The sequence below is a fragment of the Limanda limanda genome, chromosome 22 (genome assembly GCF_963576545.1).
Source record: "Limanda limanda chromosome 22, fLimLim1.1, whole genome shotgun sequence".
NCBI classification, from domain to species: Eukaryota; Metazoa; Chordata; class Actinopteri; order Pleuronectiformes; family Pleuronectidae; genus Limanda; species Limanda limanda.
In genome coordinates this window covers 243,460-270,000 of record NC_083657.1, presented here as the reverse complement: position 1 = coordinate 270,000, position 26,541 = coordinate 243,460, and the positions used below count along the sequence as shown (strand labels likewise).

Sequence of the window (26,541 nt, the reverse complement as noted above, 5' to 3'; positions counted from 1 at the left end):
CATGAAGAATCTGAACAGTTTGGTGGATTTGTTCCAGCTGCAGCTCTTCAGCTTCAGGAAGCAGAGGATCATGGGTAATATCCAGTTTGTGTTTTACTGTCAAAGTAAATTATTCAGACGCTCAATGTTTTATTCTTTATCGTTCAGTTTCGGTCAGAGCTTTAACTACGAACCGCGAATTTTATAGTTTCAACTTTAAATCACCAGAATCGACCACATTCCATTCAGCACCACGGCCGGCCTCCAGGGGGCGTCAGAGGGGCGGATGTGTCTGATGAGGACCTAAAGGAAGACAGTGTGATGGACAGAAGACACAAGACGGGTTTTCCCTCAGTTGCTCGTTTTATTATAAAAGTTGAAGTTTCTACTTTGACAGTGAGGAAAGAAAAACTCCCATGATCCTCCAGTACGAAAATAAAAAAACAACAAGATGAACAGGGGGCAGGTTTCCATGGCAACACACGGGGACAGTGGGTACGGGGGAGGGTGCAGGAGTAACCATGGTAACAGTGGTGGGGGGGTTTACTGTACTGTCCTGTGGACAGTTTAACATCTGATGACACACACAGTGATGCAGCGTGTGTGTGTTTCAGAATGACCTCTGGTCACGTGACACACAAAGTGTCATCAATACGATTATTGATCTTGTCTGTGATTGGTCCCAGAACAACGAAGAGAAAAACGCTTCATATAAAACGTGACCCAATAATCAATAATTAAAATGATCAGCTGATTGAATTCAGACAGCATCCTGTCACACGTTGCCGTGGAGACGGAGGACGCTGTCTCCCTCCGTTCAATCAGCCGTCAGAGACCCCGCCCCTAACCCTTTAAAACCGTCTGAAACACACACACGTCTTCGCTCGTCCAGCCGCCGCTCGCCGTCTCTACTCATCATCGTCGTCCTCATCATCATCGTCGTCCCCATCGTCCTCCTCCTCTTCCTCTGCGCCCTGAGCCGAGGAGCCCGGGTTCCTGGCGTACGCCGTGCCGCCGCCGCGGTACGCCACCATGTCCTGAGAGGGAAACAGGTTAGTGGACGGCCAATCAGAGGGCAGGACTACACACATGCTCACATTCTCTTCCTGATTGGTACTTTTCAGTCACATGACACAAACCCTCGTGTCTACAAACTGCAGTTGGTTGTAGTGTGTGACTTCACCACTAGGTGTCCCTGGACGTCGTACATGTGTCACGAACGTGAACCGGTAACGATGATGACGGAGACGTGTTGTAGCTCCGCCCCTCGCCTGAATGACCTCTGAGTGAGTGCGACTCACCCGGTCGTATTTCTCCCGGAGCTTCTGAGCCTTCTCTTCGTACGGCTGCTTGTCGGACTGAGTCAGTTTGCTCCACATCTCTCCGAGCTTCTTGGCACAGTCGCCTATAGACAGACCTGGGAACTGCTGCTTCACACTGGGTCGGTACTCGCTGCAGAACACGAAGAAGGCCGACCTGCACACACACACACACACGGGGTCAGGTGGTAGGTCCACCAGCATGGGTCAGAGGTCAAGGGTCAGGACACTTACGGGGGTCGTTTAGGTGCGTTGGGGTCTTTCCTCTTGCGGCCCTTCCTCCCGTAGCCCTTGGGGGGGACGTAGTCACTCATCTCCCGGTTGTAACGAACCTTGTCGGCCTTCGCCATGTCCTCGAAACACTTCTTATCAGTGGCAGTGAGACCCTGAGAGACACACAGCAGGATCACACCAGAGACACCTGTCTGTCTGTCTGTCTGTCTGTCTGTCTGTCTGTCTGTCTACATGTCTGTCTGTCTGTCTGTCTACATGTCTGTCTGTCTGTCTGTCTGTCTACCTGTCTGTCTGTCTGTCTGTCTCTCTACCTGTCTGTCCTACCTTCCATGTCCTCGAAACACTTCTTATCAGTGGCAGTGAGACCCTGAGAGACACACAGCAGGATCACACCAGAGACACCTGTCTGTCTGTCTGTCTGCATGTCTGTCTGTCTGTCTGTCTGTCTGTCTACCTGTCTGTCCTACCTTCCATGTCCTCGAAACACTTCTTATCAGTGGCAGTGAGACCCTGAGAGACACACAGTGGGATCACACCAGAGACACCTGTCTGTCTGTCTGTCTGTCTGTCTACATGTCTGTCTGTCTACCTGTCTGTCCTACCTTCCATCTCTCGAAACACTTCTTATCAGTGGCAGTGAGACCCTGAGAGACACACAGTGGGATCACACCAGAGACACCTGTCTGTCTGTCTACATGTCTGTCTGTCTGTCTGTCACTGTACCAGTCTGTCTGTCTGTCACTGTACCAGTCTGTCTGTCTACATGTCTGTCTGTCTGTCTACATGTCTGTCTGTCTGTCTGCCTGTCTGTCTGTCTTCGTGTCTGTCCTACCTTCCATCTCTCGAAACACTTCTTATCAGTGGCAGTGAGACCCTGAGAGACACACAGCGGGATCACACCAGAGACACCTGTCTGTCTGTCTACATGTCTGTCTGTCTGTCTGTCTGTCCTACCTTCCATCTCTCGGAACACTTCTTATCAGTGGCAGTGAGACCCTGAGAGACACACAGTGGGATCACACCAGAGACACCTGTCTGTCTGTCTGTCCTACCTTCCATGTCCTCGAAACACTTCTTATCAGTGGCAGTGAGAACCTGAGAGACACACAGCAGGATCACACCAGAGGAGACACCTGTCTGTCTGTCTGTCTGTCTACATGTCTGTCTGTCTACCTGTCTGTCCTACCTTCCATCTCTCGAAACACTTCTTATCAGTGGCAGTGAGACCCTGAGAGACACACAGTGGGATCACACCAGAGACACCTGTCTGTCTGTCTACATGTCTGTCTGTCTGTCACTGTACCAGTCTGTCTGTCTTCATGTCTGTCTTCATGTCTGTCCTACCTTCCATCTCTCGGAACACTTCTTGGAGAACTCAGCGAAGTTGACCGACTGCTCCGGGTTCTTCTTGCGCTGCTCCTCTCGACACGTCTGAACGAAGAAGGCGTACGCCGACGTCTTCCCCTTCGGCTTGTTCACGTCTTTACGCATCATCATGATGGCCTGAGAGAGAGACAGGTAGAGAGAGAGAGAGAGAGACAGGTAGAGAGAGAGAGAGAGACAGGTAGGGAGAGAGACAGATAGAGAGAGAGAAAGGTAGAGAGAAAGACAGGTAGGGAGAGAGACAGGTAGAGAGAGAGAGAGAAAGGTAGAGAGAGAGAGAGACAGGTAGGGAGAGAGACAGGTAGAGAGAGACAAAGGTAGAGAGAGAGAGAGAGAGACAGGTAGAGAGAGAGAGAGAGATAATTAATAATATCATTATTATTATTGATCCATCAGATGATTATTAATCAGATGACCATAATCAATGAATCCGTGTTTAATGTGATGATATAAAATCAAAGTGTATTTTAATATTAAATGATGTCTCTGTGTTAAACTGTGACTCATGAGTTCATCATGTGAGTAACAACATGTTAATAACAACATGTGAATAACCGTGGCCCCGGGGCCCGTCGCTGTCACCGGGAACAACAAAGAACCACCGGGGCTCCATTTTCTCTGCCGGGGGTCCGGAGGCCTCACGCCGGCCTGGAGCCTCTGTGTTCCCGCTACAGCACCGGGACGTGACACCGGGATGAGGCGGGTCGGCTCCCCGGTGACCGCGGCTCTCAGCCCCGCAGCGGTGAAGCTGCCGCTGCGGGTTCATGGAGCTGTTAGCTTAGCGATGCTAACGGGCTAGCTCCCGCAGAACAATGGGCCACCATTTGCTTCCCGCCGTCTGCGGAGCTAGCCCCCCCATCCCCCCCCCCGCTAGCACCGGGCTAACCGGCTACAGAGACGACTCATCACCGACCCGGAGGAAACACGACGCCGCCGCGGAGCCTCTCCACCCGGGACACTGAACCTCTAACCCCGGGGCCGGGTTCCCACCGAGCGGCCGCGGCTGCAACGGAAACATGGAGTCTCCGTCGCAGCTACGCATTTCCAGCGCAGGGCTCCGGCTATACCCCGGAGAGGTGCGCGTTGTGTGGACGGGACCAGGCTATCTCCTGGCGTGCACGCTCCAGAATGCAGAATGGGCGTTTCGTGTTTACAACAACAGGTTCTGATCAGAACCCGGAGCGGAGCGGCGGAGCGGGGGGGGCACGCAGCCGACCACCGACCCCCTCCCGCGGCCGCTCGAGTCCCGTCTCAGACCCTCTTTACGGAGCTTTTATCCCGGGATGGAGGTGGACCACAGAGCCGCTGCGGCAGCGAGCCCGGCCCGGTACTCACTGGTCAGGGGGCAGCTGCAGGCGGGGGTCTGGTTCGGGTCTGGTCCGGATCTGGTCTGGTCTGGTTCGGTTCGGTTCGGCTCGGGTCTGGTTCTTGCTGATGTTCGGACGCTGCAGCAGCGACTGGAGACGATGCTTCACTTTCAAACTGGGTCGAGCTGGAGCGCGGCCACGCCCCCCAGCAACGCCCCCGTTGGTTATTCCGGATCGGGGGCGGGGACAGGGTCGGACGCGGGGGGTGTGGTCAGGCTGGATACTCGCCTCTAATTGGCTGGTTGAAATGTACGTCAAACTCCATGAGGATCGTCAACAGGGCGGGAATCCTCCACTCACAACAGGGCGGGGCTAATTTGTTTTGCTATGTGTGATTGGTCTGAATCGGTGTGTGTCAAATCAGGCGACCAATCCTCGAGGAGGTGGAGGCGGGGCCACAGAGCGCAGCAGTGAAAGGAAGAAGATGGAGATCGTTTAAAAACATGTTAAAGATCAAAGAGTCGATCGATAACAAATCTGTTCTCCTCAAAATGTTGATGCAACAGCAGGAGGCGCTAGATAGTGTCCAGGCCCCTCGTGTCTGAGTCATATCACATTCTAGATTTGACAATCCAGATAAGGCAATCCAGATATCACATTCTAGATACAAGAGTCCAAATATCATATTCCAGATAGAACATTCCAGATAGAACATTCCAAATATCAAATTCTAGATATCACATTCCAAATATCACATCCCATATATCACATTCCAGATAGAAAAATCCAGATATCACATTCTAGACACAAGAGTCCAGATATCACATTCCAGATATCACATTCTAGGTATCACATTCTATATATCAAATTCTACATACAGCAGTCCAGATATCACACCACATATCACATTCCAGAAATCATAATCCAGATATCACATTCCAGACATCACATTTCAAATATCACATTCCAGGTATCGCATTCTAGATAGAACAGTACAGATATCACATTCTAGATATCACATTCCAGATATCACATTCCAGATATCACATTCCAGATAAGGCAATCCAGATATATCTTACCAGATATCACATTCCAAATATCACATTCCAGTTATCACATTCTAGATATCACATTCCAGATAGAACATTCCAAATATCACATTCTAGATATCACATTCCAAATATCACATCCCATGTATCACATTCCAGATAGAAAAATCCAGATATCACATTCTAGATATCATATTCTACATACAGCAGTCCAGATATCGCTCCACATTCTAGATATCAAATTCCAGAAATCACAATCCAGATATCACATTCCAGACATCACATTCCAGATATCACATTCCAGACATCACATTCCAGATATCACATTCCAGATATCACATTCCAGATATCACATTCTAGATACATCAGTCCAGATATCACATTCTAGAGAGAACAGTCCAGATATCACATTCCAGATATCACATTCTAGATAGCACCTTTTAGATACAAGAGTTCAAATATCACATTCCAGATACAACAGTTCAGATATCACATTCTAGAGAGAACAGTCTAGATATCACATTCTAGAGAGAACAGTCTAGAGAGAACACTCTAGATATCACATTCTAGAGAGAACACTCTAGATATCACATTCCAGATATCACATTCCAGATATCACATTCCAAATATCAAATTCTAGATATCACATTCTAGATATCACATTCTAGATATCACATTCCAAAGATACAAGAGTCCAAATATCACATTCCAGATAGAACATTCCAAATATCACATTCTAGATATCACATTCCAAATATCACATCCCATATATCACATTCAAGATATTACATTCTAGATATCACATTCTAGAGAGAACAGTCCAGATATCACCTTCCAAATATCACAATCCAGATATCACAGTCTAGATATCACATTCCAGATATCACATTCTAGATATCACATTCCAGATATCACAATCCAGATAAGGCAATCCAGATATCACATTCTAGAAAAAACTGTCCAGATATCACATTGTAGATACAATAAATTCTAGTTATCACATTCTAGATACAACAATCCAGAAATCACATTCCAGATATCACAATCCAGATAAGGCAATCCAGATATCACATTCTAGAAAAAACTGTCCAGATATCACATTGTAGATACAATAAATTCTAGATATCACATTCTAGATACAACAGTCCAGAAATCACATTCTAAATACAACAGTCCAGAAATCACATTCTAGATACAACAGTCCAGATATCACATTCTTGATATATCAGTGTAGATATAACAGTATATATATCATTGAATATAAATACACAGACATAATAATATAAATACTTAAATGGATAAAGTATGGATGGTTAAGACAAATAATAAATACTTAAAACTGATAATATACAACATGAAGATGTTAATATATCAATCAAACTTTATTTGTATAGCCCATATTCACAAATCACAGATTGTCTCATAGGGCTTTAACATGGTGAGACATCCTCTGTCCTTCACCCTCAGCAAGAGTCAGGACAAACTACTAAAAACCCTTTTAACAGGAAAAACTACGTAGAAACCTCAGAGAGACACATGTGAGGATCCGTCTCCCAGGACGGACACAAGTGCAATATCAATCAATCAATCAATCAATCAAGTTTTATTTGTATAGCCCACATTCACAAATCACAGATTGTCTCATAGGGCTTTAACATGGTGAGACATCCTCTGTCCTTAACTCTCAGCAAGAGTCAGGACAAACTACTAAAAACCCTTTTAACAGGAAAAACTACGTAGAAACCTCAGAGAGACACATGTGAGGATCCGTCTCCCAGGACGGACACAAGTGCAATATCAATCAATCAATCAATCAATCAAGTTTTATTTGTATAGCCCACATTCACAAATCACAGTTTGTCTCATAGGGCTTTAACATTGTGTGACATCCTCTGTCCTTAACCCTCAACAAGAGTCAGGAAAAACTACTAAAAACCCTTTTCACAGGTAAAAATATGTAGAAACCTCAGAGAGAGCCACATGTGAGGGCTCCCTCTCTCAGGACGGACAGAAGTGCAATAGATGTCAAGTGTAGGAAAACATCATCAGGATTTTTAGCAGCATCCATTAGGCTAAACATTTTTCAATACTATGTGTCAGGCAGTCCCGCTGCAATCACAGTCTCTGGCCAGCAGCCAGCAAGACCACGATCCAGCATCAGGACCTGATCCACTATAATCCACAGTCATTGTCCACCGCCGCCAGTTAGAATCCATTATCAGCTGCCGCCTCGGTCGTGGTCCCTCATCATCCGATGCCAACGCGACAAAGGATCCTCCATTACAACGACGATCAGCTGGCACGATACAGAATCCACCGAACTGGATCCACCATTGCGACCTCCGACACGCGATCCACAATCATAATCCATGGTGCGGCCACAGCTGTGGCCCTGCATCCGCGGGCGCTAAGGCACAGAAACTCCGGGAAAAGGGGTCAAGTTAGTAACATGTACTGATCAGATAAGAATTATCTTGATGTGATAAATATGGAGAAAAGGAAGGAGAAGCAGGAAAGAGAAGCTCCGTGTGTCTTGTGTCATAAATTCCCTGTGCGTCTTAGCATCATCAGGGGTTTTTGCCATTTAATCAAATTTGGAACATCGCACTAATTAGCTCTAACTATAAGCTTTATCAAAAAGGAAGGTTTTGAGTCTACTTTTAAACGAACAGAGCGTGTCTGCCTCCCTTACTGAAAGTGAGAGATTATTCCACAGCAGTGGGGCTTGATGGCTAAAAGCTCTGGCTCCTACTCTACTTTTAGAGACTTTAGGGACGACAAGTAAACCTGAGTTCTGGGATCGGAGTGCTCTAGTAGGTTGATATGGAACTAACATCTCTTTAAGGTAAAGAGGTGCCATATCATTAAGGGCCTTGAAGGTGAGGAGGAGAATTTTAAATTCTATTCTAGATTTAACAGGAAGCCAGTGTAGCGATGCTAATACTGGGGAAATGTGCTCTCTTTTCTTAGTTCTCGTCAGGACACGTGCTGCAGCATTTTGAACCATCTACGAGGTGGTCAATCTCAATAGAGCTCGGGTTTTTAAAGGATTGTTGTTTATGTCGACGGATAATACGGGTTTAAATGTAATCGGAATTATTTCCTTAAATTTAGCTACAGCACTATCAGGTAGACATCTAGAAAATGAGTTTTTTATTAGGGGCATATATTCAGATAGTGAAAAATCGAAGGTTATTAAATTATGGTCTGATAGTACTGGATTGCGCGGAAGTACTGTTAAATGTTCAATTTTGACACCGTATGATAACACAAGGTCAAGTGTGTGGTTACAACAATGAGTAGGTTGATGCACACACTGACTAAAACCAATTGAGTCTAGTAATGAAATAAATGCTACGCTCAGGCTATCTTTATTATTGTCAACATGAATATTAAAGTCACCAACAATAATAATTTTATCGGTCTTTAGGACTAGGTTTGAAAAAAAAATATATAACATAAAGGTAATTCATAACATAGAGATAATATATAACATAGAGATAGATAATGTATAACATATATATATACAATTTATAACATTCTCACTCTTAACTGAAGCCTGATTCTGTGTAATATTATTTTAATCACTAGAGGAGCTGTATTTTCTTCCAGTTCTCTCAGTGGACCACCAGGTGAATATTGGATGCAGTTCTGTTATTGAGCATCAGGCGGCGCTGTGACAGGGTTCCTGCTCATCTTCTTCTTCTTCTTTGTTCGTGGCAACCGACGTCAAGGCGCAGTGCCGCCACCTACCGCGTTGGTGCGCCATTGCATCAAACTTATTAATCAAAGTAAGTAATAAATAAACCGAACATCTTCTCCACAGGAAAATGAACTACAGCGAGTCTGATCGATCGATTATTGATCGACGATCGATTGATTCTCTGCGCAGGACAGATTTGAGCCTCTCGAGTCACCGTAGCTCAGGGGTTTGAGGACAGCGGTGTGATGACGTCACACAGGAGCGACAGGTTCCGAGGAGGAGACGTGAAGTCGTCGCGCGGGGAAGATGAACTCAGAACAGCTGTTTGTGGAGCTCATGCACGCGCGTGGGGACTCGGTCAGTTCAGTGTAGCAGACAGTAACTGTAACATTAAAAGTACTTTCATTGTGGGTAACTGTAACAGAAAGTAACTGTAACATTAACAGTACTGTCACTGTGGGTAACTGTAACTGGAAGGGACTTTAACAGTGAGCATCTATATTAGAAAGGAACTGTTTCACAAAGTATCTAACTGTAACAGAGAGTAACTGTAACTGGAAGTAACTCTAACATTAACAGTACTGTCACTGTGGGTAACTGTAACTGGAAGTGACTTTAACAGTGAGCATCTATATTAGAAAGGAACTGTTTCACAAAGTATCTAACTGTAACAGAGAGTAACTGGAACTGGAAGTAACTGTAACATTAACAGTACTCTCACTGTGGGTAACTGTAACTGGAAGTGACTTTAATAGTGAGCATCTACATCAGAAAGGAACTGTTTCACAAAGTATCTAACTGTAACAGAAAGTAACTGTAACATTAAAAGTACTTTCACTGTGGGTAACTATAACTGAAAGTGACTAACAGTGAGCATCTATATCAGAAAGGAACTGTTTCACAAAGTATCTAACTGTAACAGAAAGTAACTAACATTAATGTAAGGGTGAATGGTTGTGTCACAATGTAACTGTAACAGAAGGTAACTGAACAGTGGGTAACTATCAGAAAATAACTAACTGTAACAGAAAGTAACTAACATTAATGTAAGAGTGAATGGTTGTGTCACAATGTAACTGTAACAGAAGGTAACTGAACAGTGAGTAACTAACTGTAACAGTACTGTGACATAGAGTAATTTGATCACAAAGTATCTAACAGTGAATACATGTAACAGACAGTAGCTAACAGTAGTGTAATGTAAAGTAACTAACAGAAAGTAAATAGTGGTGTGTTTACTGACAGTGGGATTTTTCTGTTCTTCCTGTAGGAGGCGTCCTGGTTGAAACATGTCCTCAGCTTTGTCTCACAGCAGGTGTGTCCCCTCCTCACTGAGCCCGCCCCTGCTGCTGCGGACGACTTATTGACAGGTCAGTCGTCCAATCATCTTCCAGTGTTTCAGGATGTGTGTTAGTTGGTGCATCTGATGCAGCAGTGACTCAATGAGAGGCACGCTGGTCCTAACACAATGCATGCTGGTCCTAACACAATGCATGCTGGTTAGAAGTTGGGTCTGACTTCATCCAGCGCTGCCAAACTTCACCAGGTCACGTGACCTTCAAACATGGTTAACTCCTCCTCTGCAGCCGCCAGCAGATCAACACAGGAGCAGGCGGAACCAGTCCAGGTGCATCGAGACGGACTGGAGGTCTGAACCAGGAGGCAGGATCTGTGGGGTCAGGGAAACATTGTGTTCGGACCAGCATGCATTCTGTTAGGACCAGCATGCATTGTGTTAGGACCAGCATGCATTGTGTTAGGACCAGCATGCATTGTGTTAGGACCAGCATGCATTGTGTTAGGACCAGCATGCATTGTGTTAGGACCAGCATGCATTGTGTTAGAACCAGCATGCATTGTGTTAGGACCATCATGCATTGTGTTAGGACCAGCATGCATTGTGTTAGGACCAGCATGCATTGTGTTAGGATCAGCATGCATTGTGTTACGACCTTCATGCATTGTGTTAGGACCAGCATGCACTGTGATAGGACCAGCATGCATTGTGTTAGAACCAGCATGCATTGTGTTAGGATCAGCATGCATTGTGTTAGGATCAGCATGCATTGTGTTAGGACCAGCATGCATTGTGTTAGGATCAGCATGCATTGTGTTAGGACCAGCATGCATTGTGTTAGGATCAGCATGCATTGTGTTAGGACCAGCATGCATTGTGTTAGGACCATCATGCATTGTGTTAGGACCAGGATGCATTGTGTTTGGACCAGCATGCATTGTGTTAGGACCAGCATGCATTGTGTTAGGACCAGCATGCATTGTGTTAGGACCAGCATGCATTGTGTTAGGACCAGCATGCATTGCGTTAGGACCAGCATGACACTTGATGATTACACTGATTTAATATTTATTGATGGATTGATTTTACTGAATGATATTTATTAATTATATTGATTAACATTGATTGATTTTAAGGATTCATTGATCCATATTGTCTAACGATTGATTAGTTAATAAAGTAGTTGAACATCAATGTCCTGCTGGGATGTTACCATGACGATGATGAGGTCCCCTCTCACATGTTGTGTTGCAGGAGCTGTGTTGTCTGATGTGTGTGTGTCTGTCAGTGAGTGTGTGGTGAAGACGCTGCAGGAGATCACAGGTGTCACTCACACGTTACCTGTCAGTTACAGGTACGACTACAGACATCTGTCACTGTGATGAGGACGTTGGTGTCGTGTTTTCAGAACCTTTACATCAGTTACACCAATCTGTCTCTCTATCTCTCTCTCTTTCTCTCTTTCTTTCTCTCTCTCTTTCTTTCTTTCTTTCTCTCTTCTGTCTCTCTTTCATTCTCTATTTCTTTCTTTCTTTCTTTCTTTCCCTCTTCTTTCTCTCTTTCTTTCTCTCTCTCTTTCTTTATTGATTAGAGTTTATTTCAGAGGAGTTCAAACGCTGAACATCAGACACTGACTCAGGTTCACTGATCTTCATTAATAATTAATTACCAGTAATCAATAATTTTATATAATAATAATCACTGGTCACTCAAAGATAATCCAATTATCAGCTGCAGCTCAATAAAATCACACAGAGTGAGACTTCTGCTCTGTGGAGGATCTTGGATGTCATCAACATTAAACAAGTTTATATTTTGAATCAATAACCTGATCAAAGTTTGGATATGACGAATGTTTGATTTGACCTCTGACCTGTCTTCAGGCTGGTGTCCGTCTCGGAGCTGGTGTCCCAGCAGCACCTGGCCTGTGTCAGTCACCTGTCCTGGAGCACCAATCAGCAGCGAGCGTGGGCGAGGGAGGCGGAGCTCTCTCTACCAGGCAAAAAGGCTCTGCCACAGGTCAACTTGTTGCTGATTGGCTGTCTGAGAGAGGGGCGGGGCGGAGAGTGGCGGCTGATGAACAGCAGCGGGAGCGTCAGGTGTGAGGTGAGTGTAGGTTTTATATATATATATTATATATATATAAACATATATGTCTGTCAAAGGATTACAAATATTAATCAGATTAGTCACAGGATAGCTGTGATTAATCTAAATACCCGAAAACTCCCCATTTTCTCTGTATATTGTTGTGGGAACGGAAAGATAAAATTACATTCTTTATTAAATCAAACAAACAACCAAACCTTTACACGATTAAATGTGACATCTGAATCTGATCTCATATGCAGAAGCAGTGTTGATCCAGTTCACACTTAAAAAGAACCAGTTCCCAGTTCAGTTAATGCAGATGAAGATGAACTGGTTCTCGTTCACAGTTCCTGTTTATCTGGAGGATTCAGGTTACGTCCGGTCGTGGTTGTGGTTCTGAATCGATGGAGTCGGATCAGGTCTCGTTTAACACTGAGTCCTGAGTGTGAGCGTCTCCTGTTGAACTGAACATGTGGACGAGTCGTTTTCATGATGTTTCACTGAGTCTGATAAACTGAGGAATCAAAGCAACGAGTCTTTACAGCTTTGATTAGAATAAACAGTTTGTAGCAGAACTGAAGGTTAATGAACTGATGGATTATTGTCAGTCGAGTCTCTGAGGAGACGTGTTATATATCTAACTGTCTAGTTGTGATCATAGTCCATGATCAGGATCCACCAGTAGAATCATCAGATGCCACTAATGTCCACAATCATGATCAAAAACAATCATGAACTACAAATAAACCTTATCAATACATAAAGAAGATCAGTTAGTGTATATAAGGTCATTTTTATTTTTACTACACTGTCAAATTAAAACTATGTAAACAGGAAGTCGTTCTAAGTTGTCCGTCACCTGTCTGTCTCTCTGCAGTTCCTGTCTCTCTCTCCTCACTGGCTGAATCGACTTGTCTTCCTCCCTCACTGGAACTACATCCCCCACAATGCCTTGGTGCAGGATGAGGCTGGCGGATATGTCGAGGTGATCGGTTCTCCTGTGCTTCTGTCTCCTGGTCCTGAGCAGGGATTGGTTCCTGCTGATGGAGGAGGGGCGGGGCTTATTAAAGCAGTGGGAGTCAGAGAGGCTGCAGCCTTACTGCACATCAGGTAAGTCAGCTGACCTCAGAGCATGAAGGATTCTTACTGCACGAAACAGACCAGAGCGGAGAAGAGAAAACCTTCAGATGGTTGTAATGCTCAGTTCAAGTTCACCATGTTGTTTTTATAACACCTCATGAGCAGTAAAACGTTAAAATAACTATGTGAACTACTCTGATGATTCTGAAACATCTGTGATCAACACACTCACCAGATTAAATCCTGTCAAGTCCCAAACACAGAAAAACCAGAACGCAAAAAAAGTGTTTCAGCCTTTTGAAGCTGTTTTGTTTGTTGTTGGTCTAAACTGATCGTGTGCGTTCTTCAACAGCTGGAACAGATTTAGAGCTGCTGTCTGTCTGTCTGTCTGTCCGTCTGTCTCACACACACACATATATATATAAATAATACTTCGTCTCTCAGGGTTCCAGGTCAGAGAGCGTCTGTCTGTGGACAAGTGGGTTCAGTCTGCCCTCTGCTGGTCGTGGCAGGAACAACCTTCTTCTGCTTCACTCTGACTGAGGAGAGACACACGGTGTCCGTCCTGGTGAAGGTAGAAAGATCTCAACTGATCGATGTGACACTGAACTGACTCGTGTGTCGACATTCAAACCTTGATCTGTATCGACTGTCTGCAGGACAGCAGCCGGTTGTGGTGGTCTCAGTGTGTGTGTGTCGGTCAGAGTGTGTGTGTGACAGCGTTGCGTGTGTGTGTGCTACGAGGCTGGAGAGGAAACAACATCCTGTGTGTGACCGACCAGTCTGAAATACACACAAACTACACACCAGCACACACACTTATGAACGACACACACGCTGAATCCCAGACAGACACGCCCCCTTCTAGGATGTTGCACACTGATGATGATGTTTCTGAGGAGGCGGAGTCAGAGGGAGGATCAGGTGGAAGTTTGAAACAGGCCAGAGTCATCAGTTACCAGGTAAGACTTCACTGAGCTCTGATTGGTTGCCACAATGTCAGTTTACCTGTGTAGTTAACCACACCCCCGTCCTCTGATAGGGCATAGTGACCGAGGTGGTGAGTGAGGGGGCGGGACTGTACGTGATTGACAGGAAGGTGGGTCTCTGCCTGGCCTATCAGCCGACTCGGAGGAGGAGCCTGAGAGCAGGAGACCGTGTAGAGGTGAGAACATGCTGCTCTGTGATTGGTCCTGTAACTGTAACTAACTAAATGTAACTAACAATAACTGACTGTAGCTAAGTGTAAATGTAAGTTACTGTTACTGTAAGTAACTCAAAGTAACTGTGACTAACTCTAAGTAACTGGCTGTAACTAACTCTTAATGATAGTAACTATATTTGTAACTAGCTGTAAATGGGGGATCCACAGATCCAGTCACATGACCTCTGAACATCGTCTGTGTCAAATCTTCTGTTGTTAATAAAGTTTGATTGATTGTCGTCCCTGTAGCTCCACAACGTCCATTTCCTGTACAGGCCCTGTCCAGACTTCTTTCCCAGCATGCTTTGCACATGTCTGCGCTCCAGCATCAGGGTCACCAGCTTCAGCAGGGTGGGGGGTTGTCCACCTGACACCAGCTGTCCAGGTGATGGAGCGTTACCACGGTTACTGCTGGAGAAAAACAGGGGTGTGTCCGAGTACCTGTGGGCGTGTCACCTGAGCTCACAGCTCTCACACAGGTGAGGTCATTGAACGCATCACAGAGGTCAGAGGTTAGGTCAAGGATGATTACAGATGCTCTGCCCCCTGAGGGCACAGAGCAGTAACTACATCACGTCAACACACATCTGAAACTGTGTGTGTGTGTGTGTGTCTTTCTGTGCGTGTGTCTGTCTTTCTGTGTGTGTGTCCAGTCTGGTTCCCAGTGTGTTGAAGCAGCAGCAGCAGTGTGTGTGTGTGTTGTCCTGGAAACTGATGGAGTTAATGTGGGGACGAGAACGAGGACGAATAAGACGGAGAGACATCTACTCAGAGATGTTGGACGAGTCTCACACGTGTCCTGTGACTCAGGTAGAGACCTCTCAGCTTTCACTGAACCCTATTAACACCTACAGTGTCTCAGTGTCTCTGTGTCTCCTCTGTGTCTCCTCTGTGTCTCTACAGTTTCTCTATGTCTCTGCAGTGTATCTGTAGTGTCTCTGTGTCTCTACAGTTTCTCTGTGTCACTACAGTTTCTCTGTGTCTCCTCTGTGTCTCCTCTGTGTCTCCTCTGTGTCTCTGCAGTGTCTCTAAGTCTCTACAGTGTCTCTATGTCTCCTCTGTGTCTCCTCTGTGTCTCCACAGTACAGCGTTGACCCTGCAGTCCCTCAGTACGTCAGTGTCTCCGAGCTCGTCCTGTCTCTTCAGTCGGACTGCTGGTCTTCAGTGTCTCTGTGTCTCCTCTGTGTCTCTACAGTTTCTCTGTGTCTCTACAGTGTCTCTATGTCTCTACAGTGTCTCTATGTCTCCTCTGTGTCTCCACAGTACAGCGTTGACCCTGCAGTCCCTCAGTACGTCAGTGTCTCCGAGCTCGTCCTGTCTCTTCAGTCAGACTGCTGGTCTTCAGTGTCTCTCAGATCTCTGTTGCCTCTTGATGGATCCAGTCTGACCAGTTCTGAGATTAATGCAGCTCTGGCCTGGTCCTGCTGGACTCAGAGGTCTGACCCCCGGGACGACCTTCACATCGGAGACGCACTCAGGTAAAATGTGACCTTTGACCTGACTCGTCTCAATGATCTAACGTGTAAATGAATGAGAACAAACTCATCTTGATTGTTTGAAATGATGAATCCAAAACTGACCATCACACTTTGAGCGATTTCAGAGCAGCACATTCATTTTAAGGTTAAAGAAAGTGTTATTACATGTTTATATAAAGGTTAAATTAAGTCTTATAACATGTTTATATTCAATATTAATGTGAACTTTAGAACTTGCCCCCTCTGCTCTGACAGACAGCGCCCCCTGCTGCTGGTGGGGATTCTGGAGCTTCCATCTCAAATATCTGAAAGTAAACACACTGTGCAGCTCCGAGACGGCACAGCAGCCGTGACCTGCATCGTCACAGAAACCAGTGAAGAAGAGGAGGGAGGTCAGAGGGCGGCCTTCAACACTGCCTGGATCGGTACAACACACACACACACACATACACATACACACACAGGCATGTGGAGGTCAAAGGTTGAATACATGTGTGTGTGTTGCAGGTTGTCTGGTGTGTGTGCATCAGTTCACCATGGTGACGGAGAGATTCCTCCAATCAGATTTCCCCTCCTATCAACACCTGGACCAGGAGCAGTTCATCACACAGAAAGAATGCAGGTGCACAAACTCACGCACACGTTTGTCTAATTTTTGCAGTTAAGTAAATCAATGTATACAAATTAATATCAAATTATTTCACATAACAAATCCCCCCCTCTGTATCCTCTGGATCTAGATAAATTATTTCATAACACATATCAGAGGGTTAGAGACACAGACACAAAAAAAACAATAATAAAATTAATTCTCACCTGTCCTGTGGTTCACAGAATTTCACAGCAGACTAAAATAAGAATCACGTGTTTCATACGTAAAGAAGATTAAGTTGATATTGGACGATGACCCACACTCGATGTTTTTATGTTACACAGAGTTTATCTTCAGTTCTCGCTGGACCAGCTCCACATCCTCAGTCCATATGTCGCCATGGTAACTCTTCTGAGACAGAGGGGCGTGGCGTCAGCAGGTGAAGAAGGGAGGAAGAGGAGGAGTGAGGAGACGGACTTCCCCCACTCTGCCTCCTCTGTTGCCATGGCAACAGGCCCTGTGGGCAGCGCCTCCCTTCCCTGTGTTTCCATAGTGTTCAGGGTGGAGCAGAAGGGGGGCTTGGCCTGGAGGAATATGGGTGATGAGGTGGGGGGTTGTGTACTGGACTTCACAGTCAGAGTTGCAGTGGTTGGTCCAGTGGTCAGCTGGGGGCGTGACCCAAAGAACGTTCAAATGACAGATAGAGAGATAAAGAGAGAGGAAGAGAAGGTAAGGACAGCAATACACCTGTTTGCTTTGTAGATCCCATAATGCACCTGTGATTAGTGTGTTACCTCTGTGTGTGAGTGTGTATCTGTGTGTGTGCACATGCAGGTGGTCCTAGTGTTCTCAGGTGGGTCTGCAAGATGGTTCCCTCTCCTTCAGCCTGGATGCTACTACAGACTTGTTGCTGCTAACGCACAGGTACACTCACCTGCAGGTGCTAACGCTCAGGTACACTCACCTGTAGGTGCTAACGCTCAGGTACACTCACCTGTAGGTGCTAACGCTCAGGTACACTCACCTGTAGGTTAGGGTTAGGATTAGGACAAGGACAGCAGCAGGTTGTGGTGGTCTCAGTGTGTGTGTGTCGGTCAGAGTGTGTGTGTGACAGCGTTGCGTGTGTGTGTTCTACGAGGCTGGAGAGGAAACAACATCCTGTGTGTGACCGACCTGTCTTAAATTCACACAAACTACACACCAGCACACACACTTATGAACGACCCTAAGGCTGTAGGTGCTAATGCTCAGGTACACTCACTTGTAGGTGCTAACGCTCAGGTACACTCACCTGTAGGTGCTTACGCTCAGGTACGCTCACCTGTAGGTGCTAACGCTCAGGTACACTCACCTGTAGGTGCTAACGCTCAGGTACACTCACCTGTAGGTGCTAACGCTCAGGAACACTCACCTGTAGGTGCTAACGCTCAGGTACGCTTACCTGTAGGTGCTAACGCTCAGGTACACTCACCTGTAGGTGCTAACGCTAAGGTAAACTCACCTGTAGCTGCTAACGCTCAGGTAAACTCACCTGTAGCTGCTAACGCTCAGGTACACTCACCGGTAGGTGCTGACGCTCAGGTAAACTCACCTGTACCTGCTAACGCTCAGGTACACTCACCTGTAGGTGCTAACGCTCTGGTAAACTCACCTGTAGGTGCTAACGCTCAGGTAAACTCACCTGCAGGTGCTAACGCTCAGGTAAACTCACCTGTACCTGCTAACGCTCAGGTACACTCACCTGTAGCTGCTAACGCTCAGGTACACTCACCTGCAGGTGCTAACACTCAGGTAAACTCACCTGTAGGTGCTAACGCTCAGGTAAACTCACCTGCAGGTGCTAACGCTCAGGTAAACTCACCTGTAGGTGCTAACGCTCAGGTACACTCACCTGTAGGTGCTAACGCTCAGGTACACTCACCTGTTGCTGCTAACGCTCAGGTACACTCACCTGTAGGTGCTAACGCTCAGGTACACTCACCTGTAGGTGCTAACGCTCAGGTACACTCACTTGTAGGTGCTAACGCTCAGGTACACTCACCTGTAGGTGCTAACGCTCAGGTACACTCACCTGTAGCTGCTAACGCTCAGGTACACTCACCTGTTGCTGCTAACGCTCAGGTACACTCACCTGTTGCTGCTAACGCTCAGGTACACTCACCTGTAGGTGCTAATTTAGGTAAACTCACCTGTAGGTGCTAACGCTCAGGTACACTCACCTGTAGGTTAGGGTTAGGATTAGGACAAGGACAGCAGCAGGTTGTGGTGGTCTCAGTGTGTGTGTGTCGGTCAGAGTGTGTGTGTGACAGCGTTGCGTGTGTGTGTTCTACGAGGCTGGAGAGGAAACAACATCCTGTGTGTGACCGACCTGTCTTAAATTCACACAAACTACACACCAGCACACACACTTATGAACGACCCTAAGGCTGTAGGTGCTAATGCTCATGTAAACTCACCTGTAGGTGCTAACGCTCTGGTAAACTCACCTGCAGGTGCTAATGCTCAGGTAAACTCACCTGTAGGTGCTAACGCTCAGGTACACTCACCTGTAGGTGCTAACGCTCAGGTACACTCACCTGTTGCTGCTAACGCTCAGGTACACTCACCTGTAGGTGCTAATGCTCAGGTACACTCACCTGTAGGTGCTAACGCTCAGGTAAACTCACCTGCAGGTGCTAACGCTCAGGTAAACTCACCTGTAGGTGCTAACGCTCAGGTACACTCACCTGTAGGTGCTAACGCTCAGGTACACTCACCTGTAGGTGCTAACGATCAGGTAAACTCACCTGTAGGTGCTAACGCTCAGGTACACTCATGGTAAAATAAAAAAATTTCAAATCTGGAAAAATAAAGTTTGACTAAATTCAAAACATCATCACATGATCAACTTTATTTCTGTCAGGATCCCAGTGTTCTGATTGGCTGTGATGGTTCTGGGCGGAGTGGAATGGTGCTGCACACTGACTCCACCCTACAAATCCAATCTGATTGGAGGGTCCACACCCTGACACGCCCACTGCAGCTGCACACTTGCAGACAGGTAATTGTCACACACACACACACACACACACACACACACACACACACACACACACACACACAGACACACACACACCAAGAGAAGTTAAGTTCTCTCTCTCTGTGTCCTCAGGCTCTCTCGCCCACAGTGCTGTCTGTCTCTGACGTCCTGGACTGCAGGTAAACACTGACGCCCCCTAGAGGCTGCTGCTTTAATAAACATGCACTGATGTGTGTGTGTGTCTGTGTCTGTGTCTGTGTCTGTGTCTGTGTGTGTGTGTGTGTGTAGCTCAGAGCTGGTTTATTTTCAGGGTCTGGTGTGTGACAGAATCAGTTTGAACAACAGGACGTCTGAATGTGGACACACACATACAAACACAGGTAAAAACACACACACACACACTTATATGTGTGTAATAACAACAGTTTAACACAGTTGTAAAGACAATTATGTGTGTGTGTGTATGTGTCTGTGTGTTCATGAAAACTTTCAGGTGTCCGTCTAACCATGTGTGACCGAGGTGGGAGGAGTCTCAAGGTGTACCTGGACTTAAGCCACACACCCTACCCACCTGGCCTGTTGCCAGGCAACACACTGAGGCTGTCTGCTTTCCAGAGGAGGTTGTCCAGGTAACACACACTCACATACACACATTCACTTACACACACCGACACACACACAGACCTGTGTAACGTGTGTGTTTCAGGACAGGAAGTGTGTACTGCAGCATGTTGCCTGTCAGCTCCGTCAGTGTCGTCTCTCTGGGAGATTCCAGGTAACGACTCATTCACACCATCGAGGTTTTTATCTGTTACGTTCTCCACCATGAGAGTTATCCACATATGTTCTAATCGTTTTATTTCAGATCTACTCCACTGCCTCCTGGTCCCATCATGCATCTGGGTCCATGGGCTCTGAGCGGGGAGCAGAGTGGCACTGTGGGTCAGGTCAAAGGTCACGTGGTGTGTTTTCTGTTTGTGCAGCTGCAATGGAGCTGCTCGCTGTGTGGGAGTGTTTACTCTCAGGTATGTATGTACATATATATATATACACATTGAATTATATAAACAGATGATCAGGTCTGACAGAACTTTATATATTTTAGTGTTGCAGAGTTTACTGAATCTACAAATGTATTGTGATACCCGGGCGTTAAAAACTTTATAATACCTACTTCTACTACTCATTGATATTTATGAATGATGCCCAGTTCACAGCAGCTGCTGATTTACCTCAGTTCTACAGTTGAGCTGCTAATGTCAGAGCTGTTTTATACCGTTTATACTGAAAAGTTACATTTATAGTTTTAATGATGTAAATGAACAAGCCTCTCTCTCTCTCCAGTGTTGTTCCAGTTCTCAGTGTCGTTCGACCACCTCGGTCTTTCAGTCCAAAGCAAAGTAAGAACACAGATCAACACATTCCTCATTCGTCACGCTGCTGTTGTATTCATATTTATATATATCAGATATATGTATTGATCACGTTGATGATGTATTGATCAGATTGGTGATCGACGACGGGACAGGTGAGGCTCACGTCTGGTTCTCAGGTGCTCTGGTTCGTTCTCTGCTGGGATTGGCTGATTCTCAGTGGGAGGGGCTTCAGAGGGCTCTCAGGGTCAAAGGTCACATCAGAGTGTACCCACGTGGGCGGAGCATGGTCAGTGTCACTTCCTGTATGTAGCAGCTGTAGATGGATCAGTGCTGCGGTCAGACACACCTGTACCTGTCTGTCTCTCAGGTGTGTGACGACGACGACCCGCTCCTCCACTTCCTGTCGGCCGTGTGCAGCAGTGATGTCGTGTGTCGGCCGCTCTCGCTCACCTGCAGGAAACACAACAACCAGAGACCAGAGGGTAACACACACACACACACACACACACACACACACACACTGAAGCTCAGCATCTTTAAAAAAGCCTAAATCTACGTGGTTATTAATGAATTCTCTTGGACACTGAAGCTGTGACCGAGCCGGAGACAGTTGATGCTGATGTGTGTTTATTTCAGAGAGGAGGAGATTCAGTCGAGGAGACAGAGACTTCATGACCAGGATGACTCCGCCTCTCCAGCTCACCTGTCTGACTGTCACACCTGACGTCACGTGACTGGATGTGTTGTCATGTCATGGAGGTTAACCTTAGCTCATGTGATCTGAGGTCACCTGACTCCCTCACAGGATGTGGTTTAGGGTGTTAGTCTCCACGTGACCACCAGGTGGAACCATTTCATGTGTTTTAATGATGTAAATAAAGTTTCAGGTGTTCTCTCCGTTTCAGCAACTTTCTGTTGTCATGGAAACATGACAAACATGCACATGTGGTTAAATGTAGAACACATATATATTTTTACATTTAATCTCGAGGTAAAGTTGATCGTGTCCCAATATTAAACATTTTCCAGAAACTAATAGGGTTTGGATTTGAACACATTACAGTTATGGAGCAGAAAGAATTGTCAGTTTAAAAACGTAGGACATGTCACTGAAGGCTTCAGCCAATCAGAGCAGACCACCTCTGGCTGGAGGACATCTGTCTGACTGCACTGAAGTGACCGATGGACTCCTGTCCTCCATCTGCTGCTCCTGGAAACTGATGACTCACCAGCAGCTCTTTTTCTGATTGGCTGCTGAAGCTGAACTGAAAGTAAATGTGTGGACATTCCACAGACGCTGCATTCAGGGGCTGCAGGAAAACTTACAGTCCTTATAGTAACTTAGCTATTGGAACTGACCCAGTCCTGGTTTCCCAGTGACACCTGAAGGCATCATGTGGTCAAACTGGCTCTGTGTGTGTGTGTTCCTGTCCTTATATCTTTGTGAGGACATATTGTCTGGTCCCCACTTCTTCAAAAGACTGTTTGAAGGTGAAGATTTGGTTTTAGGGTTAGAATTAAGTTTCAGTCGGAGTTGGGGGAGTGGCTAGAGATTGCATTATGACAATGAGAGTCCTCACTAAGATAGAAATACAAACGTTTGTGTGTGAGGCAGGAGACTGGTCTATTCCCCCCCCCCTTTCTGAACTCTTAGAGGAGTGATGTCACAGGAGCTGCATGAACACATGTTCATTGATCACATGACGATCAATCATCCAACCATCTTCTTCCTTGTACCCAAGATTACTGCAGTACTCTAAAGTACCACAGTATTTGAAGTACTACAGTACTCTGCACTCTGCAAACACAAGTCAAAGTGACATTTTATTTTTATAATTGTTTCATGTGTTAAAAATCAAGTTAAAGAGCATGTGTCAAGTGTAGCTGAGTATAGTATAGAGTATAATACTCGAGTAAATGTACTCAGTTACTCTGAGCTGTGGAGGAAGTAATGAAAGGTTCAGATTTTAACAGAGAACATTTATTGTGAAAAGATTAAAGTTCCATGTAGAACAATAAAGTTTGTTTGAAGAGTTCAGTGAAGCGGCTGCATCAGTCTACCTGGACACTGATGACATCATGTCCTCTCTGCTCTGTGATTGGCTGCACTGAGTTAGACCTCAGCTGTGTGTCTGTGAGTGTTAGTGTTAGTGTGAGTGTGTGTCTGTGAGCTGCTGGTGAAGATGAAGATGAACGTCCTTGTCCTCTGCTTTGTCCTCAGTGTCTCTGCTGAAGGTAAGACACACTACAGACAATCAATCAAATGTTATGAGTATAATTTATGTTCTGATCTTAATCTTCAACAAGAGTAAAACTGACAGAAATGTGACCCAGACATTCTAGACCTGTAGCAGCAGAACTAAGATATATTATTAATGTAGGTGAGGAGGAGGATTTAAAATGATCAACTAACTACAGTCAGTTAACTAACCACTCAGAGTTAACTAACCACTCAGTCAGTTAACCAGCTCTTGTGTCTTCAGGTCTACACGAGGACCTTGCGGTTACTGGATGTTCAGACTCTGATGGTGAGGAAGCATATAACCTGGATGGTGAAGAGATGTGGTTCGCTGACTTCATCAATAAAAGAGGAGTCGAGCCTCAGCCCAGTTTCATTGATCACATGAGCTACAGGGAAGGCGCTTATCAAACAGCTGTGGCCAGTGTACAAACCTGCCAAACCAACTTGGGACTCGTTCGTCAGGCTTTGAAGGACTTCAAGCTGGAAAATGGTAAAACTAAACAAAAACTTCTTTCAATACAACAAAAAATAATCCATGTTTTCAAATCTAAAATCCAGTGTGAGATGTGTGTGTTAAGTAGATGTTATTACTGGTGCAGGTCACCAGTTACCAGCCACTAGTTTCAAATGGTCACGTGTTTGTTTTATTTCTGGATCGATAGTTTCAGATCATTCTGCTTCAAACACGACTGCTTCATGAACTGATGATAAACTTCTGTACGACACCAACTCAAAGTGGAGAGAAGATTATTCCTAACCGTGGTGTTCCTTTACAGATCGTCCCTCCAGTCCGATGATCTACGTCAGAGACGTGGTGAAGCTCGGAGGGAAAAACACTCTGATCTGTCATGTGACTGGTTTCTACCCAGCTCCCGTTCACGTCTACTGGACCAAGAACCAAGAGAACGTGACTGAAGGAACAAGTCTCAATGTTCCCTATCCCAACGCAGATGGTTCCTTCAGACAGACGGCCAGACTGGACTTCACCGCTCAGCAGGGAGACTTCTACAGCTGCACAGTGTCCCACCAGGCTCTGGACCAGCCACTGACCAAGATCTGGGGTAGGAAGTGTTTCTCTAAAGAAAGATGAAAAGAGATCACTGATGAACATGAGATAACATCTGTGTTGTGTCTCCAGATGTGGACGTGCCGCAGCCCGGTGTCGGCCCGGCTGTGTTCTGTGGAGTGGGTCTGAGCGTCGGTCTGCTCGGGGTCGCTGCTGGAACCTTCTTCCTCATCAAAGGGAACGAGTGCAGCTGATTGGCTGCGGCGGATGATGACACGTTCCTGCTTTTTCTCACCTGAAGCTTTGTCTTGTTTTTTTTTGCCTCCTGTTTTTGCAGCTTCGACACTTTGTAACATAAAGATCATAAATATCATCTGTGTGTGTTTTAAATCAATAACTTTATCAAATCTTTCTGCTCATTTATAAATGAAGTTAAACACTGAAGAAGAATAAACAGTAAAATTAAACCTGACTCATCGTTTGTTCCACTTCCTCCTGATGTCGACTTCTGTTATAAAATCAACAACATTTACATTCGTGCACAACAACAGACGTCATGTGATAAAGTTGTTTATGTTTATGTCATGTGGTCAGTTTTGTGCTTCGAGACGTTGTGATGTCATCAGGGTTGAAAGAAGGTGAGTGTAGAAAAGAGAGAGAGGTGAAGAACAGAAGAACAAACTGATAGAATATATTTATAATATATGATTGGGCTGAAAGGTTTGAATCATTGAATCACACCAGGGATGAAACTCCCCCCCCGATAATGATAATGAGCCGATCAGCCAGTTCCAGTTTGTTCACCAAGCGATCCACAGATGATGTCATCGGACACGCCCCCTATACCACCGGAACAAAGAGAGGATTGTTCTCTGTGGAGAAGATCAGACTCCAGATCATCTCTCCTATAACACACACCTTGGGTCTCATTTATAAAAGAGGGCGTAGGTTTCATACTAAAAGTGTACGTACGTACAAAAGACGGAAATGGCGTACGCCAAAGATAATTCCGATTTATAAAACCGTTTGCACGCTCACCTGAACACAATGTTTGCTTTATAAATCACAGTCCACCTGGCAACGTTCGTACGTGGATCTGCCTCTAACTCCGCCCTCCACACGCCCACTTTCCACCATAAATGGTCAACGCAAAGCACGGCGTGAATATTAAATAATGCTGCTGACCAATGGGTTTCCACCGTGAGTCCTGACGGAGTCACCGCATCAAGCGATGTGAAGAGGAAGTGAAACTTTCTGACACTGACATGAGGTGTTTGTTAGTGAGGTGGAGGTGCAGAGCGACTTTATGGAACAGCAGTGATGTCACTAATAAAGAAAATACACTGATACTCTTCCACTGCTGTGGATAAGACAATGTGTGAGATCAGACATCACATAACACACTGTGTGAGATCAGACATCACATAACACAACGTGTGAGATCAGACATCACATAACACAATGTGTGAGATCAGACATCACATAACACAACGTGTGAGATCAGACATCACATAACACAATGTGTGAGATCAGACATCACTTAACCCTCACTTCCTCCTCGTCCTTCCAGTCACGTGCACACATCGAGCAGAACCCCGCACCGGTGTCACAGAAGGATTTATTTATTTAGAGCATCGGATCGATTCCCTCACATCAGTGGATCCTCACCTCCTCTGGGATATTATTTGGAAAGTTTCCTCATTTCTTATAAGTAATCTCCAGGTCGCTCTCTGGCTCAGTCCTGTTCACTGCAGTGATCTGATGATACACGCACAGTGTTAGAAGATATTATTAAAACCTATTAATGACTCAGCGAATCTGAACGTAATGTGCTGTAAATTGTTTCATATATTTTTAAATTAAAAGGCTTGTGTGAAGCAGATACGTTGCGCGAGAAAAACTAAGCTGTTGGTTTTAATGTCAATTATGAAGTGGATCAATAATCTGCTGCAGTTCACCCCCTCACGTCTGTGTATGCATGGGTCAGAGTTTGCATAGAAATACGCACATTCTCCCGTCAAGTTTGTTTTTATAAATCCCAACGTTGGCGTGAGAAGTGGCGTCCGCACGTTTCAGGCTCGTTTAGTGCGCACGCAACGGTTAATAATGAGACCCCTTGCCCCCCCTCCCTCCCTCCCCGACCCTCATCAGGGTCTCACTGCCCCCCATTCAGGACTCAGAA

General features: G+C 45.6%; 3 protein-coding genes across 4 annotated transcripts; 2 read left to right on the top strand and 1 right to left on the bottom strand.

Annotated features, from left to right (window-relative positions):
- Window positions 1–323: 323 nt before the first annotated feature.
- On the bottom strand, window positions 324–4,402 carry LOC132996133 (high mobility group protein B2-like). 2 transcript variants are annotated; one of them, XM_061066456.1, is made up of 5 exons: window positions 4,251–4,402; window positions 2,877–3,035; window positions 1,533–1,684; window positions 1,281–1,455; window positions 324–1,016 (listed from the first exon to the last, which is right to left on the bottom strand). In XM_061066456.1, exons 2-5 carry the CDS (start codon window positions 3,027–3,029, stop codon window positions 888–890), a joined length of 609 nt encoding a protein of 202 aa, XP_060922439.1. In that variant the 5' UTR covers window positions 3,030–3,035; window positions 4,251–4,402; the 3' UTR covers window positions 324–887. The 2 variants fall into 2 exon arrangements, with proteins under 2 accessions (XP_060922439.1, XP_060922440.1); XM_061066457.1 differs by lacking the exon at window positions 4,251–4,402 and adding an exon at window positions 3,829–3,899.
- A 4,843-nt stretch (window positions 4,403–9,245) lies between these two features.
- Window positions 9,246–22,004, top strand: ctc1 (CTS telomere maintenance complex component 1). The gene is made up of 25 exons (XM_061095785.1): window positions 9,246–9,331; window positions 10,245–10,344; window positions 11,526–11,625; window positions 12,155–12,377; window positions 13,240–13,472; window positions 13,887–14,016; window positions 14,102–14,404; window positions 14,485–14,607; window positions 14,896–15,125; window positions 15,300–15,456; window positions 15,910–16,124; window positions 16,380–16,549; window positions 16,632–16,746; window positions 17,061–17,445; window positions 17,551–17,640; window positions 19,619–19,756; window positions 19,868–19,914; window positions 20,024–20,115; window positions 20,229–20,364; window positions 20,442–20,510; window positions 20,601–20,760; window positions 21,080–21,135; window positions 21,241–21,397; window positions 21,479–21,593; window positions 21,748–22,004. Exons 1-25 carry the CDS (start codon window positions 9,281–9,283, stop codon window positions 21,843–21,845), a joined length of 3,693 nt encoding a protein of 1,230 aa, XP_060951768.1. The 5' UTR covers window positions 9,246–9,280; the 3' UTR covers window positions 21,846–22,004.
- A 1,245-nt stretch (window positions 22,005–23,249) lies between these two features.
- LOC133028758 (H-2 class II histocompatibility antigen, A-U alpha chain-like) lies at window positions 23,250–24,732 on the top strand. Its single transcript, XM_061095784.1, has 4 exons — window positions 23,250–23,346; window positions 23,595–23,843; window positions 24,130–24,414; window positions 24,492–24,732. Exons 1-4 carry the CDS (start codon window positions 23,295–23,297, stop codon window positions 24,611–24,613), a joined length of 708 nt encoding a protein of 235 aa, XP_060951767.1. The 5' UTR covers window positions 23,250–23,294; the 3' UTR covers window positions 24,614–24,732.
- Window positions 24,733–26,541: the final 1,809 nt, after the last annotated feature.

What these genes read in the sequence shown, in the direction of transcription:
- LOC132996133 (XM_061066456.1), bottom strand. Translation starts at nt 3,029, where the DNA reads ATGATGATGCGTAAAGACGTGAACAAGCCGAAGGGGAAGACGTCGGCG. An exon ending in AACGCACCTAAACGACCCCC is followed by an intron (nt 1,456 to 1,532) that starts GTAAGTGTCCTG and finishes GTGTGTGTGCAG; the next exon opens with GTCGGCCTTCTTCGTGTTCT. An exon ending in TCCGGGAGAAATACGACCGG is followed by an intron (nt 1,017 to 1,280) that starts GTGAGTCGCACT and finishes TTTCCCTCTCAG; the next exon opens with GACATGGTGGCGTACCGCGG.
- ctc1 (XM_061095785.1), top strand. Translation starts at nt 9,281, where the DNA reads ATGAACTCAGAACAGCTGTTTGTGGAGCTCATGCACGCGCGTGGGGAC. An exon ending in GCGGGAGCGTCAGGTGTGAG is followed by an intron (nt 12,378 to 13,239) that starts GTGAGTGTAGGT and finishes GTCTCTCTGCAG; the next exon opens with TTCCTGTCTCTCTCTCCTCA. An exon ending in ATCACACAGAAAGAATGCAG is followed by an intron (nt 16,747 to 17,060) that starts GTGCACAAACTC and finishes TATGTTACACAG; the next exon opens with AGTTTATCTTCAGTTCTCGC.
- LOC133028758 (XM_061095784.1), top strand. Translation starts at nt 23,295, where the DNA reads ATGAAGATGAACGTCCTTGTCCTCTGCTTTGTCCTCAGTGTCTCTGCT. An exon ending in CCTCAGTGTCTCTGCTGAAG is followed by an intron (nt 23,347 to 23,594) that starts GTAAGACACACT and finishes TTGTGTCTTCAG; the next exon opens with GTCTACACGAGGACCTTGCG. An exon ending in GGACTTCAAGCTGGAAAATG is followed by an intron (nt 23,844 to 24,129) that starts GTAAAACTAAAC and finishes GTTCCTTTACAG; the next exon opens with ATCGTCCCTCCAGTCCGATG.